The following is a 27,969-nucleotide window of genomic DNA, read 5'->3' on the forward strand; positions in this document are numbered from 1 at the left end:
GACCAGCTGATGAAACATCTCATGGATAACAATCTGCTTGAATCTCTAGTCTGGTTTCTGGCCGCATCACGTACTGAAACTGCTCTACTCAGGATTGTGAATGATCTCCCGCTCAATGCTGATGCTGGTGCTCCCTCTGTGCTTGTCCTCCTTGACCTAACAGCGCTTTTGACACCATAGATCATGGCATTCTTCTTGACCGCCTTCAGAAGTATGCTGGAATCTCTGAAACCTGTCTCCCCTGGATGTCCTCTTACCTATTCGGATGAATGCAATCTGTTTTTTATGCTGGACGCAGTGGCGTTGCAAACCCAGTCACTTGTGGTGTCCCCCAAGGATCTGTTCTCGGGCCCCTTCTCTTCAATATCTACATGCTTCCCTTGGGTCACCTCATCCGCCAACACAGCCTCATTTATTATTATTATTATTATTTATTTCTTAGCAGATGCCCTTATCCAGGGCGACTTACAATCGTAAGCAAATACATTTCAAGTGTTACAATACAAGTAATACAATAAGAGCAAGAAATACAATAACTTTTGTTCAAGCAAAGTACAAGTGTGACAAACCACAATTCAATAATACAGCAGATAATAGTGATAGTGACATCAGGATATGATTAAATAGTGGTAGTTACATCAGGATGTGATTAAATACAAAGTACTACAGGTTAAACACTTGGCGGATTACAGTATTCTGAAGTACAGGATTAAATGCAGTAAAATAGGGGGCAGATAAGAGCAAAATAAAGCACATTTACATGAAGGGTGATAGTGTCCCAGGATACAAACAGAGGAGTTCTACAGGTGCTGTTTGAAGAGGCGAGTCTTAAGGAGGCGCCGGAATGTGGTCAGGGACTGGGCAGTCCTGACATCTGTAGGAAGGTCATTCCACCACTGCGGAGCAAGGGTGGAGAAGGAGAGGGCTCTGGAGGCAGGGGAGCGTAGCGGAGGTACAGCTAGTAGTGCTTCTAGTGCAGGCGGAGCGGAGAGGTCGAGTGGGGGTGTAGGGAGAGATGAGGGTCTGGAGGTAGCTGTATGCAGTCTGGTCAAGGCATCTGTAGGCTAGTACAAGAGTCTTGAACTGGATGCGAGCGGTGATCGGGAGCCAGTGGAGCGAGCGGAGTAGTGGAGTAGCGTGGGCGAAGCGAGGCAGAGAGAACACCAGGCGGGCAGCAGAGTTCTGGATGAGCTGGAGCGGACGGGTGGCGGATGCAGGGAGGCCAGCCAGGAGGGAGTTGCAGTAGTCTAGGCGGGAGAGTACCAGGGCCTGGACCAGGAGCTGGGTAGCATAGTTGGTGAGGAAGGGTCGGATTCTTCGGATGTTGCTCAGGAAGAATCGGCAAGTGCGTGCCAGAGTGGAGATGTGCTGGTATGTGCTCATGTTTCACTCCAATGCTGACGATACCCAGCTCTACTTAAAACTCGACCCTGGAAGCCCCTCTGCCATGGTCCGGCTCTTGGCTTGCATTCAAGACATCGAGGCCTGTATGTTTGCCAATTTTCTTCAGCTGAACACTAGCAAATCTGAACTCCTAGTATCTAAAACTCAACTTAAGAATTTAAATATAGCTGCCCTGAACATCAGAAACTGTCTGCTGCTTTTTACCACAATTCGAACAATTACTTGGCACTTGCAGAGGTTGAGCCTTTTTTGACATGATTACATTACAAAAACTCCATCCTGGTGCAATCCCAAGTGTGCCTTTTGCAGAAATGACTAAACTGCTCTATTTTAAGATTTGTGAGACTTATCTTACTTTCTATTTGCAGTACTGACATGTAATTGATATTTCAGTCAATGTCAATAAACGAACAAACATACTCACATTCATCCATACACATACACACAGCGTTCCAGATAAGGTCTTGGGTCATTGAATAATTTACTCTCCAATTTAGACACTGAGTAAAATGTATGTTGGGTGAGTAAAACGCAACATTACCTTGAAGTTGTGAGATCTTTCAATAAATACTGTACATACTTTAATGTTAACTTATGGGGTATGCAACAACTACAGCCTTACATTTTAACTGTAATGCTACTTTGAACAACAACTTCATTCACAATCGTTCTACATGTAGACACTGGGCTTTCCTTATTTTCCACCTGAAAAAAATTGAACGTCTTTTTCGCAGCCATTCAGTCCTGCCTTAATATTATAGTTCGGGAAGTTGCTACTCTTGATGTAATTAGCAACTGCGTTCAGAGTCTCCTCCCACTACTTTTCAAAGTTGTTTTCTGTAAATATTCCTCTCTGTCTCTTGTGTTCTAAGTCGACAGACATGCTCCTAAAAATTGTAAAAACAAGTGTTAAAAAATACATATTTTAAATTCTACCGATACTGCACTAATGCAAATAAAGAAACAATAATATTGTATTCCATATTAATTGCCTTGCTATAGCAATATAAAGCATCACGACTCTCCAAACACAGAATATTGTATTTATTGTATAGATTTACCTCCCTGAAATGTGGTTGGTAAATTAGTAGGTTAGGTTGAGGCGGCCAAAGAAATCCTAAGGATCAAGAATCCAGTCGCTTATTCACAAACGCATTGCAAGTGAGCAGATTCAACCGTACGTTTTTAAATGTTTATTTTTTATTTATTGAAAATTTTGACTTATTGGTCACTACTTATTTCTGGCAATTTCCAGCCAGACAATAATTTGCTGTCCCGGCACTTCTATGATCCATTTTCTAGCTACTGTGATGTCGAGAACCAACGAAGTACAAGAAGCTTGATAGCATAGCGAACGCAATTCATATTTTTTCAATGCGAAAAACACCCAGTATGCAGCTTATCTGGACTGCTGTACAAACACACGCCACATACATATATACACATTATACTTTTCAACTTTGTATGGCTTCTTAGGCAAATCAGTAAACTTAACTGAAATGTGCTAAATATGTTTGTGTATTCCATCTTGTGCATTTTATACATCATTAACATAAAATACAAAATAAGTTTATAAATACATGTTACAAATACAATTTAAGAAGCAGATTTTAGCCTGGTATGTACCTGGATGGACCTACAATGATTACCAGAGGTGCGTTCAACTAGGCAAACCTTTTGCAACGAACTGTGTTAGCTGAACGGTTTACTGAACATTCCACGAGCATTTCAAATATGCAACACATCCTAAAATCTGAAAGCAAAACAGCCGGATTAGCTATTTTAAAATTGGAATTCATATTTTTTTCTAAGTAAACAGACCCTTATCATCATCATCATCATCATCATCATCATCATCATCATCATCATCATAATAATAAATACATACATATTTCATCAATTCAGAAATACCAATATTTTATAAGTCACATATTATCTTTCTGATTCTTTTTTTGTCATTGACAAAACTTGTCCATCCCCCAGAGTCAAAGAAATGTTCTCCCAGCCTGTCGCTATTATTGTTTTACGCAAACTACCTCTTCAGAGTGTTCACCTCAGTTAGCAAACGTTTGAGGCAAACAGACCACCAACAGAAAAAGTTGAAATCTGTTTGCAAATGTTCTCCTAGTTGAACGCACCTTTTTGTGTTGCATGTAGTGGCTTTGGAGGACCAAGAGGAGGCACATCATGTTCTAGGCCAGAACTCAGCCAACACCCAAGCAGGATTAGGTGACACTGTGGTTAAATTCATTCCCTCTTGGCTAACAAAAACAAAAAAATATGTCCATATCCCTACAAAATGGCAACAAACCCTTTATAATATTTACATAATACAATAAAAGCATGATTTAAATAAATTAACAATAAAGTGCACCTTGATTTTTGTGATATAAACACTGACAATCTCTCAATTGCCTTGGACATCATTTAAAATGAGCCCTAAACAACACACAAAGATATTTATATCATATATATTACTATTTGTTTTTAATCTACTCATGTAAAACAGCAGATTCTGGTTCTGGCTGTGATATTATACTTGTACTCAGAACTGACATCAATACTTGTGACTATTACACCGCTTTGAAATGTGGGATGCCACATCTCATAACTGCAGCAAATGGCACAGGAACTTTTCTTTATTGATAGAAATCAATGACCATTTCAGAATTCAGAAGAGACTCGACAACAGAAGGAAAAGGAAACTTGGTTTTATCCCAGATAAGCCTGCAAGTTCGAAGGGTTCCAATTTCTTAATTTTTTTTTTTTTTTGAAGGAAACAGAACGTCATCTTTTGAAGCATTGTAAGGTGCTATGAACTGAGAGAGGAAAAATACTTTTAGTTGATTTGTAAGTGGTCAAAACACATTATTAGCAATTGTTACAAAGCACTAACAAGTAAAAAAATGAAATGTTGTTTTGTTTCGCTAACTTAAACATACTGGTATTACCAAGGAACAATAAAAAAATAATTTCTTAGTTATTGCCCAAATGTTAAAGCCTTTATAGGTAACCAAATGATGTTTAGAACAATTTAAGCTATTAGCGCATTTCTCTTTTTGAAGCCAAGAAAAATATATTAAGTTTGACAGGCTGAGATAGAGTAGCAATAGCTAACTGGTTATTGCCAGATTTCTGATAACTTAAGACATGATAATAACAATAACCCTTTTTTAAGAACATCTAAAATTCTAAAACAGATGGGAAATGTGATCTCCAGCGTTTATTAAAATCCTTTATGTCCATAAATGACAACAAAGTTACTGTAGAATTTATCGCATACAGCTAGCATACAACAGCATATCCTCAAGTCTAAATGAAATACAAAAGATTTTAACATTTTCATACAAAGGATTTATTTTTATTTTTTTTGTAATTTATTAACGTGACGTATATATCTTTTGTTACATAAAATCTGCTACAGCAAAGTATTTTTTACTTCCCTTGCACATACAAGTAAATATGGGTGGACAAAAACTACGATCAGTGTCAGCCTTCTAATGACATTGTTGTGCAAAATATCCAACAAACTAAACACATATAGAATTGATAGTAGAGCCCATACTGGTAATGTAAAATGATGACAAATAATTGTTTTTGAGGCGTGTCATATAGCTCAGAAGGAAGTGATCAGTGTATTATTAGTCACGACACTCCAACATGTACAATGGCTATACACCGACACTAATCTGTTTTAATGTTTAAAAGGTATTATTTCATGTCTATGGGCTTGAAATGTACTTTCTTGAAGACAGTAAGAACTATGCCATTCTTAACTGTTCAAAAAATAATAATTTATTATTTGACAGCCCATTGTGTATAAATAAAAACAAATATGTATAAGAAAACAAAGGCAAAAAGATGTAACTTATGAGTCTCAAAAAACACAGAATTAAACAGGATAGAAAGTGCTGAAGCTTGCACACATCAGCATTTGTAATCGTCTTAGTTGGTGTGTGAATATAACTTAAAATCAAGCAAAAAAAAAAAAATCTTACTTTCTAATACATACAAATATGGTAGTTTTACACATCTCATTTGAGAAATTTGCAAAACACAACTTAAGCATTAAAAACTCAAAATGGAGTGACTTTTGTTAATGCACGTGCCCAGTCCAGTTTTACCAACACTGTGCCACAGAAACAATTGTCAGTAACCCTTTTTGCACACGTTGCAGCTAGCAATGGACCATTTCAGTATGGCACTTCACTCCAAGTACAGTTTTTTTTTGTTTTAACACAGCTTGCAGCGGAGCTATACAGTGACGCAGAAGTCTACCAAATTTTAAAAAGGGGTCCAAATTGTCTCTTAGTACCTGAAACTTTCCTTTTATCTTGTGCCTCATTTAAAAATGTACCAACATTATTTCAATAAATGTATTACAGGAGTTGAAACAAAATGATCTATGACCTGACATACTGGTAAAACACTGCTACAAATGGTACAAAGATCTCTCTACTTTGACGATGTTCTGCTGTATCTGTAGGTTTGCCGCACTCTGCAGTATCTAGCTGTATTAAGGCATGGATACTGTCCTGATGAAGAATGAAAAATTGATAGGGATTGATTATACAGGAATTCTCAAGGCACAGGGCTTTGTCTACCCTGTGTCGGCCATCAAATTCATTCTAATTTTGGTCATGCTTGGATAACCACAATGCTTTATTCTTGTTTGATTGATATATAGATACACACGAAGATATAGTACTACTTCCGAAAGATGCCAAGAATGTTGTCTAGATTCTAGTCTGAGCTAGCTGAAGATTTTTCTTTAATAACTTTTAAAGTCTCAGACATGTAACAGACAAAAACTGTTGGCTGGCAAACACTAGAAGCAACACCTATCTTTCATTTCAACCTATATCACACCAAGTGCAACACCTCCTGATACAATCACTCAATCATTAAACATTGACATAAAAGATGTTTTTTTCTTCTGTAAAATACCACTTTGCTTAAAAAAAAACAAAAAAAAAACAAGAGGGGGGAAAACAACATTAAAAGACAAAGACAACTGCTTCGGAACTCAAAATAAACAAAAAGAAAGTTAAGAAAGTGGTCTAGCATTTTGTGTCGCAGCACAGGGAGTGTCTCCTTAAATGTGCCTGTGTATGAGGGTTAGTGCTAACTGCACACAAGGACTATGGCATTAAGAACCTCATTCAGCCTTGTGGAATGAAGGAACTAGGTAATTGTTTTAACAAATATGATGGTCTCAGCTCCACCCCATCTCTTAGCAGAGTGCAAAGATCCCAATATACTAGCCCTGATGCAACCTCACTCTCACATTCTAAAAATCGGAAAACTCTTTTGCGCATTTTTCTGTAACAGACACGCGGATGTCCTCTTCTTCATAGTCATCGAAGTTGCTTGTATCTCCAGGGCCTCTGCACTTTGGTATGAAAGGGGCTTCCACCTGCAGGCAAAACAAGACAGACTGAGAAAAGGCAGTTTCAATTTGCTATCAGAAACAAACACTTTTGGTTCCAGTTCAGTACTTCCAGGCTCTCACTCTGGGTACAGTTTACCTACAATTTGGTGTAGCTGAAATATTTAAGTCAATCAAATCAGACAAGATTCTGAAAACAGAACAAAGAATACATTTGGGCAGCTTGAATCTGGCCATAGAGGATTATGTAGTGTCTCCAGGCAAATAACCATGTACTATTAAGAACCTATAATGGGCGAGGGGCTTCTAATGTTATCGCAAACAACCCTATCCTATTACGGATTTTGTTTCACACATGCCTGGCTTACTAAAATGCTGATCAATTCAAAATAAATTAAAATATATGTAATTTAAATTGACACAGAAGAGAAATATTTGACTCCCGTATAATTGGTCAACAGAAAAATGTTTGGGCACCATTAATTCAAACGCCCTTTTTTGCAAGGTGCAATGTGTTTAAGAGTCCAAGCTTAAAACTATGTATTACCTTGCAAAAGGTAAAAATGTCATATATGTTTTAATAATAATGAAAAATCACTCAAACACACATTTTTTTCCCATTATACATTTAATTAAAAATGAGAAACAATCAACAAGTAATGCTTTAGCAAATACATTCCACAATACAAAACAATAAAAAGTCTAATCTAATATCAGTTTCATTTTATTTTCTAAATGATCGTACTTCTTTACAAATATAAACTGGACTTACCTTTCTCTCGTAGATGGCAATCCAATCTGTAGTTGCAAACCATTTGTGGTTCTTAATGTCATTTACACCATTCTTCAGATTGCCATACCGTTTGGTCAGGTCTACCTGAAGTAAATTCCTCAGAAGGTCTTTCAAGTCTGAACTGAAGTGTGAGGGGAATCGTACCTAAAATCCAAAGAGTGACCATTTTAAACTCTGCACTCCATGTTTTCGTTCTCTCTCCCTCAAATTCAAATGAGCTTTATTGGCATGGATCCCTATTTTATTAGTGTCAGTAAGGAGTATGAAATTTGGCATGAGACTAGTGAATCTTGGGATATATGTCTCCCTTATTTCTGTGTATATTATCTCTCTCTCTCTCTCTCATGTTTGTCTCCCCCCAGCAGGATTGACAGCTTCTGGGTATCACCCATTTTGGGGAATTCTGGGACTAAATCGCCGAATTTGGGGAAGAAAATGTCCCTTATCTTTTTATATTTTTCACAGTGTGTTAGGAAGTGAATCTCTGTCTCGACCTCTCCTGTCTCACAGTGACCACAGCGCCTGTTCTCTCCGGCCAGCCAGCTTTGCCTCTGTCTGACTTTTTCAATGGCCAGGTTGTGGTCACTGAGCCGGTATTTGGTCAGTACCTGCCTCTGCTTTGTGTTTCTGACAGTTACCGGGTATTCTGCCAAGGTGTCATTTCTATTTCAGGTCCTAATAGCACTCTAGGTTTGTTTTGTGTTTTGGTGTTTGTATCCCAGTGGTCCAGATAGGAGTGTTTCAGGTGTTTTCTAATTTAGTTTACACTAATTGGAATTGTTTTTGCAGTGCTGTCCTGAAGAAAGTTCCGGAAAAAAGTTGTTGATGCCTATCAGTATGGAAAGGGTTACAAAGCCATTTCTAAGGTTCTGGGGCTCCACCAAACCACAGTCAGAGCCATATTGTCCAAATGGAGAAAGTTTGGGACAGTAGTGAATCTTCCCAGGAGTGGCCGGCCTGCCAAGAGCAAGGCGTAAAATCGTCCAGGAAGTCACAAAGAACCCTAGAACAACATCCAGGGATCTGCAGGCCTCTCTTGCCTCGGCTAAGGTCAGTGTTCGTGACTCCACCATCAGAAAGACACTGGGCAAAAATGGGATTCATGGCAGAGTAGCAAGGCGGAAACCATTGCTCATTAAGAACATGAATGCTCGTCTCAAGTTTGCCAAAAACCACCTGGATGATCCTCAAGAGTTCTGGAACAATGTTCTATGGACAGATGAGTCAAAAGTGGAACTTTTTGGCCGACATGGGCCCCGTTATGTCTGGCGAAAACCAAACACTGCATTCCACAGTAAGAACCTCATACCAACGGTCAAGCATGGTGGTGGCAGTGTCATGGTTTGGGGATGCTTTGCTGCATCAGGACCTGGACGCCTTGCCATCATTGAAGGAACCATGAATTCTGCTCTGTATCAGAGAATTCTACAGGAGAATGTTAGGCCATCCGTCCGTGAGCTGAAGCTGAAGCGCAGCTGGATCATGCAGCAAGATAATGATCCGAAACACACATGCAAGTCTACATCAGAATGGTTGAAGAACAAGAAATTTAAAGTTTTGGAATGGCCTAGTCAAAGTCCAGACCTAAACCCCATTGAGATGTTGTGGCAGGACCTGAAACTAGCAGTTCATGCTCGAAAACCCACAAACACTGAGTTGAAGCAGTTCTGCATGGAGGAGTGGGCCAAAATTCCTCCACGGCGCTGTGAGAGACTAAAAGCGTTTGGTTGCAGTTATTGCTGGTAAAGGTGGCGTATCCAGTTACTGAGTCTAAGGGGGCGATTACTTTTTCAGACAGGGGCATTGGGTGTTGCAGAACTTTCTTTAATAAATAAATGAAATATGTATCAAATGTTTGTGTTATTTGTTCACTCAGGGTCCCTTTTATCTAATATTAGGTTTTGGTTGAAGATCTGATAACATTCAGTGTCAAAAATATGCAAAAATGCAGAAAATCAGACAGGGGGGAAATACTTTTTCACAGCACTGTAGATTTGACCTACCTTTCCAGAGACAATTTTTTCATATATTTGAATAGGCTGGTCAGCAAAGAATGGAGGATAGCCCGCTGCCATTTCGTAGATTAGAACACCCAGTGCCCACCAGTCCACAGCTTTATTGTAGCCCTAAATGCAAACAAAAAGTACATTAACCATCTCAGTATTTCAGTATTTATTTAATGATGGAAAACTATAAAATGTCATGTTTGACAGATCTGAGGTAACATTTAGTATTACAAGATAGGGTCTAATCAGGGCCTGTGAAACCAGTCAGCAACCTTTTTATAATTTTATTTTTTAAATTAGAATTTAGTAGTAGTTTCTAGCTAAATCTCTTAGGTGATCCTTTAGGACAGATGTTAAACACACAAATCCCACAAGGTAAACACAGCATTAATCCTGTACTATTAATTAATTCAATTTTAGCGTGCCCAATCAAAAAAGAAGAAGATCCTTATGTGCGGATTGCCCCCCTCCTGTCACACTACACTGATTTTGCAAAAAACATTTATCATACACTAGCTTCCTATTGATGCTTTGGACTGCATTTGGCTATAATACCATAAACTACGATTACAAGGACCCTCTAAATGTGTCTGTACTGGTAGAGCAGTACATTAAAACACACACACACACACACACACACACACACAAGCATGATATACACTTTGTAACACCAGTGTAAATCTGTCAGTGCTTTACCTTGCTGAGGATAATCTCTGGAGCCAGATATTCTGGAGTTCCACACAACGTCCAAGTTCTGCCTTTTACTCTTTTGGCAAAACCAAAGTCTGTGACCTAAACCCAAAAGTATGAGATTAAATGAAATCATAACGTTTAAACAGTACCTCATATTACACCTTTAAATGTAGATAACTGGTTACTAAAATAATACATATTTGTGGCTGCCTTTAGAAGAAGTTGCCTCTGCCACAAACCACTTCGCCTATACTGTTTTTTTACAGGTCTTTTACAGGTCTTTTACAAAAAATCTACATATTTTTCAAAATTATTTACAAATAAAAAACTGAAAAGTCTTGATTGCATAAGTATTCACCCCCTTTGCTGTGACACCCCCAAATAAGCTCTGGTGCAACCAATTGCCTTCAGAAGTCACATAGTTGAATGGTCTCAGATTAAACACACCTGTTTCTGGAAGGCCCCAGAGTTTGTTAGAGAGCATAGCTAAACAAACAGCATCATGAACACCAAGGAGCTGTCAAAGCAAGTCCGGGATAAAGTTCTGGAGAATCACCAATCAGGGTTGGGTTATAAAAAAATATCCCAAACTTTGAACATCCCCCGGAGCACCGTTAAATCCATTATTAAAAAATGGAAAGAATATGGCACAACCGCGACTCTGCCTAGAGAAGGCCGTCCACCAAAACTCAGTGACCAGGTAAGGAGGGCATTAGTCAGACAAGCAACCAAGAGGCCAATGGTAACTCTGAAGGAGCTGGAGAGATCCATAGCTGAGATGGGAGAAACCGTCCATGGGACAACTATAACCCGGACGCTCCACAAAGCTGGGCTTTATGGAAGAGTGGCGAGAAGAAAGCCATTGCTGAAAAAAAAAAAACATATCAAATCCCGTTTGGATTTTGCCAAAAGGCATGTGGGAGACACAGCAAACATTTGGAAAAATTTTCTCTGGTCTGATGAGACCAAATTTGAACTTTTTGGCCTTAGCGCAAAACACGATGTGTGGCGCAAAGTCAACACTGCTCATCACCCTGAGAACACTAAGCCCACGATGAAGCATGGTGGTGGCAGCATCATGTTATGGGGATGCTTTTCATCGGCAGGGACTGGGAAACTGGTCAGGATTGAGGGCAAGATGGATGGAGCCAAATACAGGGAAATTCTAGAGGAAAACATGTTTCAGTCTGCAAGAGACCTGGGACTGGGGCGGAGGTTCACCTTCCAGCAGGACAATGACCCTAAACACACAGCCAAAGCTACACTGGAGTGGTTTAAAAACAAGAACCTGAATGTCTTAGAATGGCCCAGTCAAAGCCCAGACCTCAATCTGATTGAGAATCTGTGGCAAGACTTGAAAATTGCTGTTCACGAACGGACCCATCCAACTTGACAGAGCTTGAGCAATTTTGCCAAGAAGAATGGGCAAAAATTGCAGGATCCAGATGTGCAAAGCTGGTAGAGTTACCCCAAAAGATTCACAGCTGTAATTGCTGCCAAAGGTGCTTCTACCAAGTACTGACTCAAGGGGGTGAATACTTATGCAACCAACAAATGTCTTTTTTTTTGTTTAATTAACTTTTGTGTCAAAATAAAAAATATTTTGCACCTTCAAAGTGTTAAGTATGTTGTGTAAATCAAATGGTAAAAATCCCAATTAAATCCATTTTAATTCCAGGTTGTAACACTACAAAATGTGGAAAAGTCCAAGGGGGGTGAATACTTATGCAAGGCACTGTATAATGGGGGTTTATTATATTTACATGGTTTGAGATTCTCAGTTCATCTAACTGGTTTGCCTCATTTTCTAAGGATCACTCGGGTATAAAGAATTGTTAGTTCCATACCTGGATGTACCCATGTTGATCGATTAAAAGATTTTCAGGTTTCAGATCTCTGTAGATGAGGTCTAGTGAATGGAGGTACTCAAATGTCAGTACTATCTGAGCTGCATAAAATCGTGCGTGGGGTTCACTTTTGAAGGGAGAACAAAACAAAAACAAGTTAGTACAAGGTTTAGTCTCCCTTTACTTATACTGTACATATATTAATACTTTTCAAAACCAGCAACAACAAAAAAAGAAACAGAATGGCAAGAGACAGTCTAATCTAATCCATCAGTATGCAAAGATTAACTTTGTTTATTTGCAAAGTACAAAAGAGCTTCCACATAAAAACTACTAGGATTCAGAATACTTTGGTATCACCAAAGATGATTTGAAAACCACTCAATCTGTTTGTAAAAGGAAATGAAAAAAATAAATCATACTAAATCCAACTACAATATCCATGATTAAGTAGCTGCAAACTTACCTAAACCTTCCAATTCTTCTAAGATGTGAAAACATTTCTCCCCCTGGAACATACTCCATCACCATATATAAATTAGAGTTGTCCTAAAGTAAAATAAAAAATAAATCTGATATTAATAATTTTGTCTGAAACAGTTGGGACTGTGTGTACAGTTTTATTCAGCTCAACCTTGTTTAATTGCTGCATCTGCTTCATAAGACTAATTTAATAAAAAGGTTTAATGCCCCAGCTGTGTATTCTACTCATACCACTACTCTCCACTAGATGGACAAGTAGCTACAGCCACCTAATAGGCTTATATTATCCATGATCAGAGATAACTTTCATTGCAGTGTCTCAGAGTCCATATGGTGGCTAACTAAAACAGAAGGAGAGATCTGAAGGCGTGCACAGGCCTATGTAAATTCCCAGTTATACAGACAAGGACCTACAACAGCCACAGGCATCACTATTGTCAGACTTGCCCCAAGGACACATTTTACACATGTTATTTTATAACTTTATTTTTTTTATTTTTTAATTGTGATGCAGCTTCTGTTGCGCAACAAAGCTGTAATAATACTACTATCACCAAGCACTTAGCAACTTTCTCAGCAGGTTCGAGGGGAGGGGATACAAAGAAGGTGCTTTTGTCATGTCGTTGGTAGGCAATGAGGAAAACTCCTTCACCAATACCATAATGTGATTCAGTAAACGGAATAAAAAAATAAAATAAAATAAAATAAAAAGGAATGATCAAAATTGTCACCTAAAAGAATACTGAACAAGCATGAAAATATGAATACAAATTGTACGTACTGTAAAAGTATTAAACCATTTTTAATAATCAAAGAAACATGTTACCTTAAAGGCATACTCCAACCTTACAAGAAATGGGAAGCACACAGCCTGTAATATTCTCTTCTCATTTAACGTGTGCTCTATCTGCTTCAGTTTGACAACCTACAAAGCAAACGACAAAAAATGACAGTTCACCTCACTTTGGAATATTGTATGAGCATATCAGTATAAACATGTTACTTCAAATAAGGCTGAAGCCATACAGGTCCTTGTGCAACAGGGTTATTGAAGTTGGGTTATACCAGGTATCTCAAAATAGATTTGCTTGTTAAACAAGCTCTGTAAATGATATACAAATTAATTAACAACAAAACACTAAAAGGAAACAAACAGGGTGGTGAATCATATTGTAAATATGCATTTCAAAAGAGCATTGTTTTAATAATATTCCTTTGCAAAGCATATTGGCAAGTATTGGAACGTGAATATAGTCATAGTTTTATAACAGTTTAGGAATTAAAATCCATGTTGTTTATTAAAGTGACTGATAAATCACGTACCTTCACTGTTTTAATATTCAGAAAACATGGAACATTTGGGTAACTTCTCTTAGTAAGTAACCATAAAGTGGATTTTCTGGTTCTCGTTCTACTACCTTCAGCCATCTTACAGTAACATCAACCAAACAGCAAATATGAAACTCCTCACTTCCACCTAATCCACTAGTTAGAGCTTCACTTTCAAAATAGAACATTTGCATAAGGGCACCTTTCTAAAACTTAACATTTAACAGTAACAAATACATTTGCATAGAAACGCACTATGGTTTCTAAAATGGCATGTGCTGTATTCCACAGACTCACTATACTTAGTGCTCTTATTGGAAACTGTTTATACTGTGTTCCATCACCTCATGCTGCTTAAAGTCACAGCAGTTCAAAAAACACTTGAAATAGAAAGTTTTCTCCAAAAGACTTTTACTAAGTAGTACTTGAAAGACATAGCACTTACATTGCATTTTTTGTATTATTTTAATCCCTTCCCCAGGCAACATACACATGTTCAAGTAATAGCATTACTGAGGTTTACTTAAGCTGTTTTTTGTTGCTGAAAAAGCAAGTAAAAACTGTCAGATTTAACCCAAATAAACACTGGAAAAGGGAGCAATGCACAATTATTACATTTCACATACAGAATATATAATCACAAAACAAAACAAAAACAAAAAACGTCAATCACTATACATAACATTTCCCTTGCAAGTTGGGCCAGTATTGGAAAGCGTGTTGAGTGACGTACCTGCATCTGTCTCCCCCGATCCGATTCGCATCTAAATCTAAAACACTGATTTTAAACACTGACTCTATTTGGCACAGTAGCTTGGGTTGCGTGTGGATGTGCCAAAAGCAGCTGTACTGATCATCTGTTTTTATACTGTGTAATATATATATATATATATATATATATATATATACACACACACACACACACACACACACATATACACAGACGTGCTCAAATCTGTTGGTACCCCTCCTCAAAAAACGAAGAATGCACAATTTTCTCTGAAATAACTTGAAACTGACAAAAGTAATTGGCATCCACCATTGTTTATTCCATATTTAATAGAAATCAGACTTTGCTTTTGATTTTTTATTCAACATAATATTGTAAATAAGAAAACAAATGAAAATGGCATGGACAAAAATGATGGGACCACTAACCTAATATTTTGTTGCACAACCTTTAGAGGCAATCACTGCAATCAAACGTTTTCTGTAGCTCTCAATGAGACTTCTGCACCTGTTAACAGGTAGTTTGGCCCACTCTTCCTGAGCAAACTGCTCCAGCTGTCTCAGGTTTGATGGGTGCCTTCTCCAGACTGCAAGTTTCAGCTCTTTCCATAGATGTTAGGATTCAGATCAGGACTCATAGAAGGCCACTTCAGAATAGTCCAATGTTTTGTTCTTATCCATTCTTGGGTGCTTTTAGCTGTGTGTTTTGGGTCATTATCCTGTTGGAGGACCCATGACCTGCGACTGAGACAGAGCTTTCTGACACTGGGCAGTACGTTTCGCTCCAGAATGCCTTGATAGTCTTGAGATTTCATTGTGCCCTGCACAGATTCAAGGCACCTTGTGCCAGGCGCAGCAAAGCAGCCCCAAAACATAACCGAGCCTCCTCCATGTTTCACTGTAGATATGGTGTTCTTTTCTTTGAAAGCTTCATTTTTTTGTCTGTGAACATAGAGCTGATGTGACTTGCCAAAAAGCTCCAGTTTTGACTCACCTGTCCAAAGAACATTCTTGCCCAGGGAGGTTGGCTACAGTTCCATGGACCTTAAACTTCTTAATATTTGCAACTGTTGTCACAGGAACATAAAGCTGCTTGGAGATGGTCTTGTAGCCTTTACCTTTACCATGCTTGTCTATTATTTTCTTTCTGATCTCCTCAGACAACTCTCTCCTTTGCTTTCTCTAGTCCATGTTCAGTGTGGTGCACACAATGATACCAAACAGCACAGTGACTACTTTTCTCCATTTAAATAGGCTGAATGACTGATTACAAGATTGGAGACATGTGTGATACTAATTAAAGAAACTAATTAGTTTGAAATATCACTATGATCCAATTATTTATTATCTTTTCTAAGGGGTACCAACAAATGTGTCCAGGCCATTTTAGAATATCTTTGTAGAATAAGCAATAATTCATCTCTTTTCACAGCTTCTTTGCTTTATTCTATGACATACCAAAGGCATGCAAGTATACATGATAAAATAGCTTTTAATTTCATCACTTTTCAGGAGGAATGAAGCATTATTTCAATGAGCTGTAAGGGTACCAACAAATTTGAGCATGTCTGTATATATATACACACACACTACCGGTCAAAAGAACACCTCCATTTTTCCAGTTTTTATTGAAATTTACGCAGTTTAATGTCTCAATGTACTCTAAAATTAAAGCATAGAACAAATAAACAATTGGAGATAAAAAAGAAATCATGGAATCATTTTCTTTAACAAAATTTAATCTAAATTTTTGACTCAAAGTAGCCACCTTTTGCAGATTTAACAGCCGAACACGCTCGTGGCATTCTTTCTACAATGGAAGTCAAATATTGTTCGGAAAGTTCTTCCTAACACTGTTGCAGAAGTTCCCACAAATGTGTTGCACTTGTAGGTTGCTTTGCTTTCACCCTTCTGTCCAGTTCATCCCAAACCAGCTCGATGGGGTTTAAGTCTGGAGACTGTGCTAGCCATTCCATGATTTGAAGCCTACCGTCTTGTTCTTTTCTTCTAAGGTAGTTCTGACATAGCCTGGAGGTATGTTTTGGGTCATTATCTTGCTGTAGGATGAACCCCTGACCAACTAGGCGTATACCAGAGGGTATTGCATGGCGCTGCAAAATGCTGTGGTAGCAGTTTTGGTTCAGGGTGCTACTCACTCTGTGCAAGTCGCCAACTCTGGATCCAGCAAAAGAGCCCCAGACCATCACGCTTCCTCCTCCATGTTTGACAGTTGGTGTCACACACCAAGGAACCATCCTTTCGCCTACTCGACTGCGTACAAAAACCCTGCGTGATGAACCAAAGATTTCAAATTTTGATTCATCGGTCCATAAGACCTTCTTCCAGTCTTCAGTAGTCCACTGGCGGTGCTTCATGGCCCAGGCAAGCCTCTTTTTCTTATTTTGCCATCTTAGCAATGGCTTTCTTACTGCCACTCGACCTGTGGGTTTGTAAGTAATCAACAAAAGTTGGGACACCTGTAGGAATTGTTAGCATCAACTTTCAAGGCTTAATTTACTTCCATTGCTGCAGAACAGCTGTAAGTTGTTAACCCATTACTTGTTCCCTGAAAAAGGCCTTTTTGTATAACTCTGAAATGTACATTATTTTTCACTTTTTGGTAACCTAAACTTTTTTTTTTAACCTCTGGCAGTTTACCGCTTACCTTTGTACCATTTCAGGTTATTCACTGGACTTGAACTGCTTAAATTTAAATAAAAACTGGAAAAATGGGGGTGTTCTAAAACTTTTGACCGGTAGTGTATATATATATATATATATATATGGGTAGTGTATATATATGTGTGTGTATATACACACACACACACGAACATTTACAGAACCGCACAGCACAAGAAAAAGTCCAATTTCTTTTTTTCTTGCTTTGTTTTTCGACAAAATGGTATTCCTTTACCTTGAGTAAGATAATGCGCTTCTCCATGCCGCCTTTCTGCACAGGGCACAGCTGTTCAAAGTTTTATTTTTATTACACTTGCCAACCTGCATTTGCGGCTCTCAGCGGGGTTGCCAGCTTCAGCTGTGGGTACACGCTTGGCAGTTTCTCTCTGTTGCAAATGCTTCTTGCGAAGTTCCTGTGCTAACTGTAAAATATATTCTCTCCTTGGTAAATTCTGCTCCGTGCATTCTTTGTAAAGTACCCAATACATTGTAAAACACCTGAACAGGCAACCGTCGGGAACCAGCTTTCACGGAATACTTCCGTGCCATCTGATCCAAACATCAAATTCATATTTTGTTATATATAATAAAACTCCACGGTCTGGTATTTATTTTCACTAGTTCAGATGCTAATTGGCTGACCAAAGCAGCGCAGCTGGCAAGCAGGTGTCAGCCTTTCAAAAGGCGGATTGAAAAACAATAGACTGTCAGTCATTCACTCAGGCAGAGAGTAGAGACTAATCTAATTACAGCTAAACACATTGTGGACTGGTAAATAAAAATAATAAAGTAGAATACTGTTCTGTATAATCACAATACAATTGTTTTCTGTGTGGCCGTCAATGTGACTGCTCCCGGGGCTTTTAGGTATAATGTAATATATCTCCTTTATTTCTGCACTCCCGCGTTTCATGCTTTGTGAGAATATTTAACACATACGGACAGAAAGGTACACGAACGCACAGGCCCATATGTGGTAAACGACTGGAGAAAATTACAGTGTTAAACAATATCCTTTATCTGCACTGAATAAATGTGCATTTTCTTCCACAGTTACTAAAATAAAGAATACAGGTCTCCAAAATGCAACAGAGACAGGACCACCTGAAGCCTCTCAGTTATGTGCTCAATGCCTGAGCAGCACCAGCTATGGAGAAAGACCCAGAACTAATTGTCAGGGGGTGTTCAGATCTGAATTAAGGTCCGTGGGAAAACTCCCCAAATTGGTTTAACAAGAAAAGCAAATTACAGATGTGAGGGGGTGGAAAATATACCCACCTTCTGCTTATCCAGTATCTTCATGGCATAGTACTGCTCTGTTCCTTTATGTTTTACCAACATAACTCTTCCGAATGAGCCTGTGCCAAGGGTTTTTTGCCTCTCAAAGTCATCTAGACCGGTGGTACTCTGAAAATAAAAAGTTTATTAACTAATCTGCCATCTAGGCTACACCACGTTGTTAGACGTATATCAACATATATGATTTAAAATAAGAATTAAAATAAAACAGAATTCTCTTTAGATTTTTGCACACATTACATTAGCTTTATACACACTTCAGTGATTCAACTAGTTATAATTTTGCTCACTGGCTGGACTAAGGGGGCCCACACTGAATAGTTTACATGTGTTAAAATCAGCAGTGATTCTGGGGATGAATGCTGAGGAGTGACTTTTCGTTGTACAGTTTAAGGAGGGGGTAATAAGTATTTTCTCTCTTTTAAGCTCAGCAGGTAGATGCAAAGAGCTGCTGGAGAATGTCAATGCTGATCAAATATATTGATGTTTTTCTCATGAACCAATGCAATGGAGAAAGGCATCTTAGTTTGCATTTGTTATGATTCTGAGCGCTAACATCAGAAGTACAGCAACAACATTGGCATATTATTTTAACTACAATACGGCGGACCTCATTTCAAATTAAACAAAACTGACTAAAATGAGGAAAACAACCAGATTATCTCTCTACAGTTTTTGTTGTTGACAAGTGTACAAAATTCAGTAATACCCAGCTGTTTCAGCTACTGATAAAATAAGCCTGCTATAGATTGTCTTATAAATACTGGATCTTTAAAAGTTTCATTTCTATTGTGATATGTTTTTTTCTGAAAGGAGTCTAGTATCTTTTGCAGGTTTGAACTCAGTTGTAATTCTAAGTATTAAGTGACTTCAGTGTACAGCGCATGGCTTTAGTAATCATCCAAAGCACTGATGCAATATTTTTCAATTGTATAAACAAGGTGATTTGTTTGTGAACAGACAGAGCTTGGGTTATTAAAACATTAAGGAAGGTATTCACCAATTACATTTTTTTTGTGACTTGAATCTTCTGTGCTATGTTCACTGTCAAAAAACATGTACCAAAATGTACCTGTGGTGGACATTCCCATTTTCTTAAGAAATCTTCTTTGGCTTTGGCTAAGAACTCTTTCACTGAAAAAGGAAAAACAAAAACACAATCAGCATAAGTTGACCCATTTTAAATCATCATTATTATTTTTTCAGTTTATACAAATCTTGCTAGTGTATACATTCTGCACCTGGGTTGATAGGCAACACAGAAAACATATTTTAATGCAAGAGGGAGTTTAACAATGTGTCAAATGAATGCTTTTTAGAAGAAAACAAATATCTAAACCCAATTTAGTCATGAAAATGAAACATGTGGACCGTGTCTAAGCTCCCACGTACATTAACTATTGCAAAATGTAAATCCACCATCATAAAAAACACACTACAGTAGTTTGAGGAATTTAAATCAAAGAAAACCCCACAGCAACACCCAAGCAAGCAGTCTTAAAGGTGATGTCAAGAGTTCTGTATGTTTTAGTGGCTGATGAAGCTACTTCTAAAGCAGTAGCATTTAGGTCTAGAACAGAAATGTTGTGCATCACATTTAGAGTAATACTGTTAGAGAAAGCTATGGTTTGAAAAAAAAGCACAGTATTACTACAAGCAAAAACACACTATAGCTACATGAAAAAACACTGCAGAGTGGAGCTGCCCATAGTCACAGAGTCATGTCAAGGTATACATTTAAAAAAAAAAAAAAAAAGTTTAAAAAAAAAATGTAACTTTAAAAACAAAGCCCGGGTTGCAATTAAAAAAAAAAAAAAGCTGTGCAGGCTATGGATATCCTACTGTACAGTATTATGGTACTTTTATTAAATAATAAAGCAGCAGGGTGTAACAATAAATGGAAGAAAAACAAAACCGTTTATATTTAAACAAACAAACAAATACTTAAAAAGTTGCTCAAAGATTTTATCATTTATTTATTTTTTTTGGTTTTTTAACTAATTTGGTTTACTTTTCTTTTATGTGACTTTGGACTTCTTATGAAAGGATGAGCATACCAAAAGTCTCTATAGATCACCAAGGGTTCACGGGAACATTCACCCACATGGATGGGATGATGAGAGAGAGAGCGAGAGAGAGGGAGAGAGAGAGAGAAAAAAAAGAAGGTTTATGTATTTAACAACAAGCACATAAAAACACACAAAAAGTGGTTTAGTTACACAAAGAGAACACATGTTACCAGTTCAATTGACAGAGAGGAATAAACCGAAGACCTCTTATTGCCCACCCTGCTGATAACTTGAATTGAACAGATTGATGACGACTGGTTGTGTCCCCCAAACAGAAACATAATGAAGCAATGCCAGGGCCGTAGTGAGTCATGAAAAATCATGAGGCACTTGCCCATGCACAGCCCCAGCCCCCAAATGTTTCTAAATACACCAGAATGGATATTTAGTGTTTCTGGTTTTCGGGTTTTATTTCTGAGCGTTTTGCCTGCCTTTAATGTTGTAATTAGCATCATTAAAACCATATCTCAGTTTCTTAAGTTAATCATGGAAAAAATATAAACATAATAAATCTCAGCTATTTTTCTACATATATATTCCTAAAACCACAGTGATGATTGCTTTACCGTCACTGCTTGGAGGTTGTAGCTACAATACTAACTGTTTCATAAAACAAAGACTTCACCCTCGCTATAAACTCGTCAAATAAAATTAATAATGATTGTGACGATTAACTATGTGTTTGCATTATAAAAGAGCACTACTTAAAATGCAGAGCAATTCATTTTATTCCGCCGCCTTCATTCTTCGCTGGGGTAGAAAGACATCTTAGTTAAATCGGCTTGTTTCACTTTGTAATAAAAATAGAGTCAGCATAAAACATATTTAAAGGCAAGTGCATTCTTCATAGAAAAAAAACAGAATCTAGATATATTTGAAATAGCGATATTTAAATTGAAATAGACAGTAGTCTACTAAGCACATTAATCACTAGACAAGTAAACAGACAGTAAAGATTTTGAAGAGCACAGAGGCTATATATTAGATATCAGCAGGACGTGGGAATTAATGTATGCACACAACAAGGGATGAAATGCATTTTATTTTGCAGCAAAGCAGCAATGTATAAAAGGGCCTAAATAAAGAATTATTACTATGATTTTAACCAAGGCCTGTCCCTCATAGCTGGCTATGGCCTTGCACGCAATGGTGGAATTTAATGTGGAAAGAGTAGCCTAAATATCATGACCACTGCAGCCTGAAGAGAACAAAATATTGTAGAATATTGAGGAGAGGGAGGAAGATTTGTTTTACTACTATTTTATCAAAAATTGGACTCACTAAATAATGAGTTGCACTGGCCCTAATGGCTTCTAATGGTGTATTCACATGACTGTTAAGCTGGTTTAGATTTCTGCTACAGTTTCTGATAGTCTGCTAAGAAATAATAGACTTGACAATACTGCATTTTGATAATCCAGCACTGTTGTGTCAAGTTATTGTAGATATTGTGCAATCATAGGAAGTGGAAAACAAAAAGCACAGCAAGACCCTTATTAAATCAAGCATGTCACCAGTACAGTACGACACCTATGTTTTTTTTTTTTATATATATTTTAAGTTATACACCAAAAGGAAGTTCAATTACATTCATTTTTTTCTATTATTACAAGTACATTTCATCATAAATCCCAATATAAACATCAGTTTCTTGTACTCTAATTTTACATTAAATACCTACACAATATAATATTAATTGCAATTTGAATACTACGTATCAAGGAACAAATACAAATTCTGGTAATGGTATACAGTACTTCTGTGTTGATTTGTGACAAATGTGTTATCTTATTAGCTACATACCACCAAGTTGATATTCAGGAGAAAAACAGATACCATGGGACTAGTGCAGCTGCAAACTTGTGAATATACTACAGATTTTTCTGCCACTGGATTTGATAATAGAATGCATGTTTAAAAACAGAGAAGCCTGGTTTTAAAAACTAAAAACTGTGGTTCTGTGGCTGGGCCACTAACTTATTGTACACCCAACACAAACCTTTATTAAGTCAAGATATAATGAAGTGCAACAGGGAATTTCCTGAAACACATTTACTGTTGTCTTGCACTTGGATAATATATTTAACCTGATTATTCTAGAATATAAAAATCAGTGAGCCACCAGAATTAGACAAATATCATTACACAGTAACATTATACAGCAACAGTAAACTTAAATGTTGTAAGGTATTGTGATGGGGTGCCAGCTCGGCCCTATAATGTGTTTATTATTGTTATTTTTACTGTTTTTCTTAGAATTCTTGTTTGTTTTGGATTGGCAGGGAGGGGGTTAAATTCCTCCCTGTAAAATACATGTGAGAATGTGGCTGGAGCCTTAAGTGTTTAATTGTTAATTATTAGTTAATTGGGCTCCAGCCACAGACTATAAAAGGGCAGGTGAAAGCCTTTGGGGGAGGGTTTTTTGGGGTGAGTTTGTTTGTTGGTGTGCTGTGCTGTTTAGTTTTGAGAAAGAAACTGTAGTGAAGGCGAATGCCCAGCCTACATTTCTGTATTTTGTTTAAGCCTTTTGTTTGGGCCCTTGTGCCTATTTATTTGATTATTTTTGTTTAATAAAGATCATTATTTTGCCCCTTCCACTGTCTCTGAGCCTCAAACCTCTGTCATCCTGCCACAGGTATACACAATGATTCTATGTTTGTTTATGCTTTTGCTTTTAAATGGTTATGCTTTTGCTTTCAAATGAAATAAAAAATGGAAGCATTCAGGAGGATGTCAGAAAGGCCACATTGATAGAAACCCACAATAGAAAACGCACCCTACACGAATACTGATTTGACCCACAGTCCGCTGTGTATTACAATAACTGACGTTAGCAGCTTAGAACGGGGTGACTGAAACAGAAGCCACTGGGCAGTTACCCAAATACTCCAAAAATGTATTAGTTAAATATAGGCTAGGTACCTGTTAGTTTAGTTTGTTTTTATTCTCAAATAATTCAATTATAGCCATTAAACAAAGGCAAGAGAGAATCAGCCTTCTTTAAAATAACAAAAAATAATAGAATCATTAAAAAGTTAGCAGGTTAATGTTCCTGCTGGGCCATAAACTGGTTCAACACCAATCCTAAATACAATGATGTTACTGTTATTAAACAGGCACTTATGTTACTGTTAATAAACGAAGCAGTGGTATTTCAAAATAACAAGCATGTTTCTTTCGCAGCCAGTGTCATTTTACTTTAAAAGGCACGTGCCTGAAATCATAAGATAATTAAAAATCTTTTTGGTTATATTACCTTCCCTTATTCCGTGAAACTAGCTGCTCAACCTAACTTGAGTTCATTATCTTAAGCTCGATCATGACAGAAATGCATGCTACAGGTGTCCCATGGCCAATAATGTAGCAATAACTTTCTCTCAATAACGTGACCGACCCCGATGAAAACAAATACATTTTCACTTTGGTATTGTTTGCTGTTCCAACTCTGTCAGCTTTAAATATTTTTAAAGGACAATATTAGCATTTCAACATGTGAAATCTTACTCTATAGCTAAGTCACAACACAAAATGTTACTGGTTAAGTTCAAACACTATCAGTTTTCATTTCTCTCTAGATAAATCAGTTTCTGCATTTGCAACACGTCTTGTAAAAGTTTCGGCTATGAACAAGTAGCATATTCTTCAACAAATCCACGTTTTCAGTTGAATTGAGTAATTAAAACAAATAAAACACCACAAAAGATAACATAGAAATTCAAGTAGTTTCTAGATAATAGTAAGTAATAGTTCTGACAGTGTTGCATGTTTATTTATTTATTTATTTTTATCATCTGAAAGCAGTTACCTTCAGTTACTCAAACACTGCATGCTTTTCAAGTTTACCCTTATTGAAATAGAGAGAAAAATCCTGCAATACCAGTCTTTTGCATTTTACAAACTCCAAATAAACTGTAACCTGCATTATCAACTCAGCTTATCTAGCACTTACTCCAATGGTCCCAATTGACAGTGTATTCAGAGATGTGGGGACCTTCACTCTCCAATGCCTTCTGTTCCTGTGTCCCATAGCGGTATTTATTAAAGAACCGACTGGCTAAACCATCCAGTTTCTGCAGTGCAGAGCTGCTCCCAGTGCACTGACTACACTGCTGCTCCTTCGCCTGCGCCATGCCAGAGCATTCACAGCTTTAAAGCAATGTATAGGAGTACTGAAATCTAAAAGGAAACCCAGCACACAAGAGTGTAACACAAACTTCCTGTTTCCAGTAACTTAGCTTATCACACAGAGCTGGGTTTGCTTCCTGTAAGATAAACATAATCCATTTTCTGGTTTAAAAAAAAATTCTAAATTAACATTCTATATTAACTGGTATTTTGTTATAATGCATTTTCGGCCACTAACTACTGTAAAGTTCTTAAGTCAGATCTGCTACTGCAGACACATCAGAAATAACTAAGTTTTAAAGTCTTACTGACCATTATTATTATTATTATTATTATTATTATTATTATTATTATTATTATTATTTATTTCTTAGCAGACGCCCTTATCCAGGGCGACTTACAATTGTTACAAGATATCACATTATTTTTACATACAATTACATTATTTTTTACACATTATTTTTACATACAATTTCCCATTTATACAGTTGTTTTTTTACTGGAGCAATCTAGGTAAAGTACCTTGCTCAAAGGTACAGCAGCAGTGTCCCCCACCTGGGATTGAACCCACGACCCTCCTGTCAAGAGTCCAGAGCCCTAACCACGACTCCACACTGCTGCCCCATGCATGCATACATACATAATTATTCCAGAAAAAAGCTCAATAGGGGGAGAAAGTGACAGCTGTAGCAAGGAACTAGTAGAAAGCTGAGTGAACTGGCAATGGGATATGAAGCAGTTTCCCCCTAGGCCAGCAGTCTGAATCCAGCTAAGGCTGGTAGTGACCACAAGTCACCTCAGCTAATTTTTTTAGTGAACATGTGACAAAATAACAGGTTTGGCACACAGGATTTGAAGTGAAATGCTCACTCTATATATACACCGTTTGATATGCCTTTGTACTTGCTTGTGATTTTGTGCATATTTGCGGGATCATGTACTAATCTGCTGTTAACCTACACCATTGATATTACTTGAAAAAATTATGATTGAATTAAATAATCCTCAAATGTACAAATGCAAGTCCCTTCTTACATTTGCTTGTTTATGCTAATACAGTACAGTTTAACCCCCCTGGTTTGTTATAGTTTTTGTGAAATCATATAATTTCTATGCTCTGCTCACTACTGTGTTAGAGTTCGCATTTGCTTTTACTAGTCTACGCTCCCATCTCAGAGTGAACATAACTTGGGGGCAGTGGGAGAGACAACTAAAACACTACAAAAATAAAGCTCAGTTAACAAGGAATGTTTATTTTCCTTAGAGGGCAGCATATTTTTGCCCTTGGCAAGAAATCCACATTAAGAAATTAGGTCTCCAGTGTGTTTTCATACGGTTGAAAATGCCTTTTGTGTCAGTTGTAAAGATACAAAAATAACCAGTGAACACTTGCATGCTAATGATGTTGAGCAATACTGAGTCTGCCACTTCGCAAAGCTGAAGTGCACAACATTGTAATCTAAACAGATCCACCCACACTTCCGCCTTGTGTGTGGTTTTGGTCAGAAAATGTGAAATACATATTAGAAACGTCAGGGTTCCACTGCATGTAAAGCTGCAATTGTTTGGTTTTTTGTAGTGGGGCCTTTCAGTGTTCTGTAGGCTGAAAATCAGTGTGCAGGTCCATTACAGCACAATATGTCATTACATTTCAGCTTTAATGCTTTAATTCTCTCTCTCTCCCTCTCCTAAGGGGGACCGTTTACAGTAGCCACTTAAGTCAGCTCTGAGGTGGCTTTGCTATTAGGGAGGTTTTTTTTTTTTTGTAGTGTAAAAGCAGCCATCCTAACTGCAGCGGTCTCAAAAGTGGCTTGCTCCAGAGGGGGGCCTTGCCAGAGTCAGCTCATGCAGAGGCACATTGCGAGTAATGTGCCTCTGCACATTAGTGTCAGTGTCAGTGTCACTCAGCCGTCTCCTCGGGAACAGGACGAATAAACACACCCAGCTGAAGCTGCGGACATAACAGGTCAGCGTGGTCAGAATATTTTCTTAATCGTCTATTCTGAGCAGTTTCACTCATGCACAGGATCCCGGGCATTTATCTTGGTAACCGCTAATAAGAGGCTACTAGTACTAGCACCAAAAGTAATTCATATATGCTATGACATGTATTAGTTGAAATGTGGGAAGCTTACAAAATTATAAAACTTCTACCATTTCCTGAATGATGTTTCACCTCCAACACTGTTAGCGAGTATCATCCAAACACACATTTTCATTGTAGAACTACTCACACCAATCCCCACAAACTACTGTGTCTGACAAATAAATAAAGTTATCGTTTAGGTTTAAAAAGAAAATTAAAATTAAAACAATTGGGGCTATAAAAGCAAAACAATTTTCTTTGGCAAAATAGTGTGGGGCAGCAGTGTGGAGTAATGGTTAGGGCTCTGGACTCTTGACCGGAGGGTTGTGGGTTCAATCCCCAGTGGGGGACACTGCTGCTGTACCCTTGAGCAAGGTACTGTACCTAGATTGCTCCAGTAAAAACCCAACTGTATAAATGGGTAATTGTATGTAAAAATAATGTGATATCTGTATAATGTGAAATAATGTATAATGTGATATCTTGTAACAATTGTAAGTCGCCCTGGATAAGGGTGTCTGCCAAGAAATAAATAATAATAATAATAATAAAATACTGTTCATTTCTTAAATTAAAACATTCTGTTTTTGATATGTATCAATGTTGCTGTTATCTGAGAAGGTTAAACCAAGATAAAACCTGCTTTATGCATAGCCATGCAGGGGCCATGCATGCTTAGTATTAAGCAAAATACAAGCTTCATTTTATACAAAACCATTTTTTTCTTGCAGCATTTGACCAGAATATTGTAAAAGCTAAGATAAATTTAGTAGTTTGTATTTCTGTGACTTTGCAAAATATACGCTGTGTTTTGCAATTCAGTTAGTTGCAGCTGCATTAAAAACTGTTTTCAAAAGTTCATTTTAAATAGTTGTGCTTTTAAATCACTGGAAATATATTATTATTATTATTATTATTATTTATTTCTTAGCAGACGCCCTTATCCAGGGCGACTTACAATTGTTACAAGATATCACATTATACATTATACAGATATCACATTATTTTTACATACAATTACCCATTTATACAGTTGGG

General features: G+C 37.5%; 1 protein-coding gene across 2 annotated transcripts in view; it reads right to left on the reverse strand.

Annotated features, from left to right (window-relative positions):
* Positions 1-4,735: 4,735 nt before the first annotated feature.
* The window catches only part of LOC117417322 (cAMP-dependent protein kinase catalytic subunit beta), a 56,691-nt gene continuing 33,457 nt past the window's right edge, over positions 4,736-27,969 (reverse strand). Inside the window, exons 1-10 of one of the 2 annotated variants that reach the window (XM_034029381.3) lie at positions 24,670-24,865; positions 19,724-19,785; positions 18,631-18,759; positions 13,442-13,540; positions 12,599-12,681; positions 12,133-12,259; positions 10,289-10,384; positions 9,590-9,712; positions 7,566-7,730; positions 4,736-6,820 (exon numbers count right to left, since the gene is read on the reverse strand). In XM_034029381.3, coding sequence (XP_033885272.1) covers positions 6,695-6,820; positions 7,566-7,730; positions 9,590-9,712; positions 10,289-10,384; positions 12,133-12,259; positions 12,599-12,681; positions 13,442-13,540; positions 18,631-18,759; positions 19,724-19,785; positions 24,670-24,850 — 1,191 coding nt within the window. In that variant the 5' untranslated portion in view covers positions 24,851-24,865 and the 3' untranslated portion in view covers positions 4,736-6,694. Of the gene's footprint in view, positions 6,821-7,565; positions 7,731-9,589; positions 9,713-10,288; positions 10,385-12,132; positions 12,260-12,598; positions 12,682-13,441; positions 13,541-18,630; positions 18,760-19,723; positions 19,786-24,669; positions 24,866-27,969 lie in introns of those variants that run through there. The other variant, XM_034029383.3, reaches the window with a different exon arrangement.

This window comes from Acipenser ruthenus, chromosome 12, assembly GCF_902713425.1.
Source record: "Acipenser ruthenus chromosome 12, fAciRut3.2 maternal haplotype, whole genome shotgun sequence".
Taxonomy (NCBI): Eukaryota; Metazoa; Chordata; class Actinopteri; order Acipenseriformes; family Acipenseridae; genus Acipenser; species Acipenser ruthenus.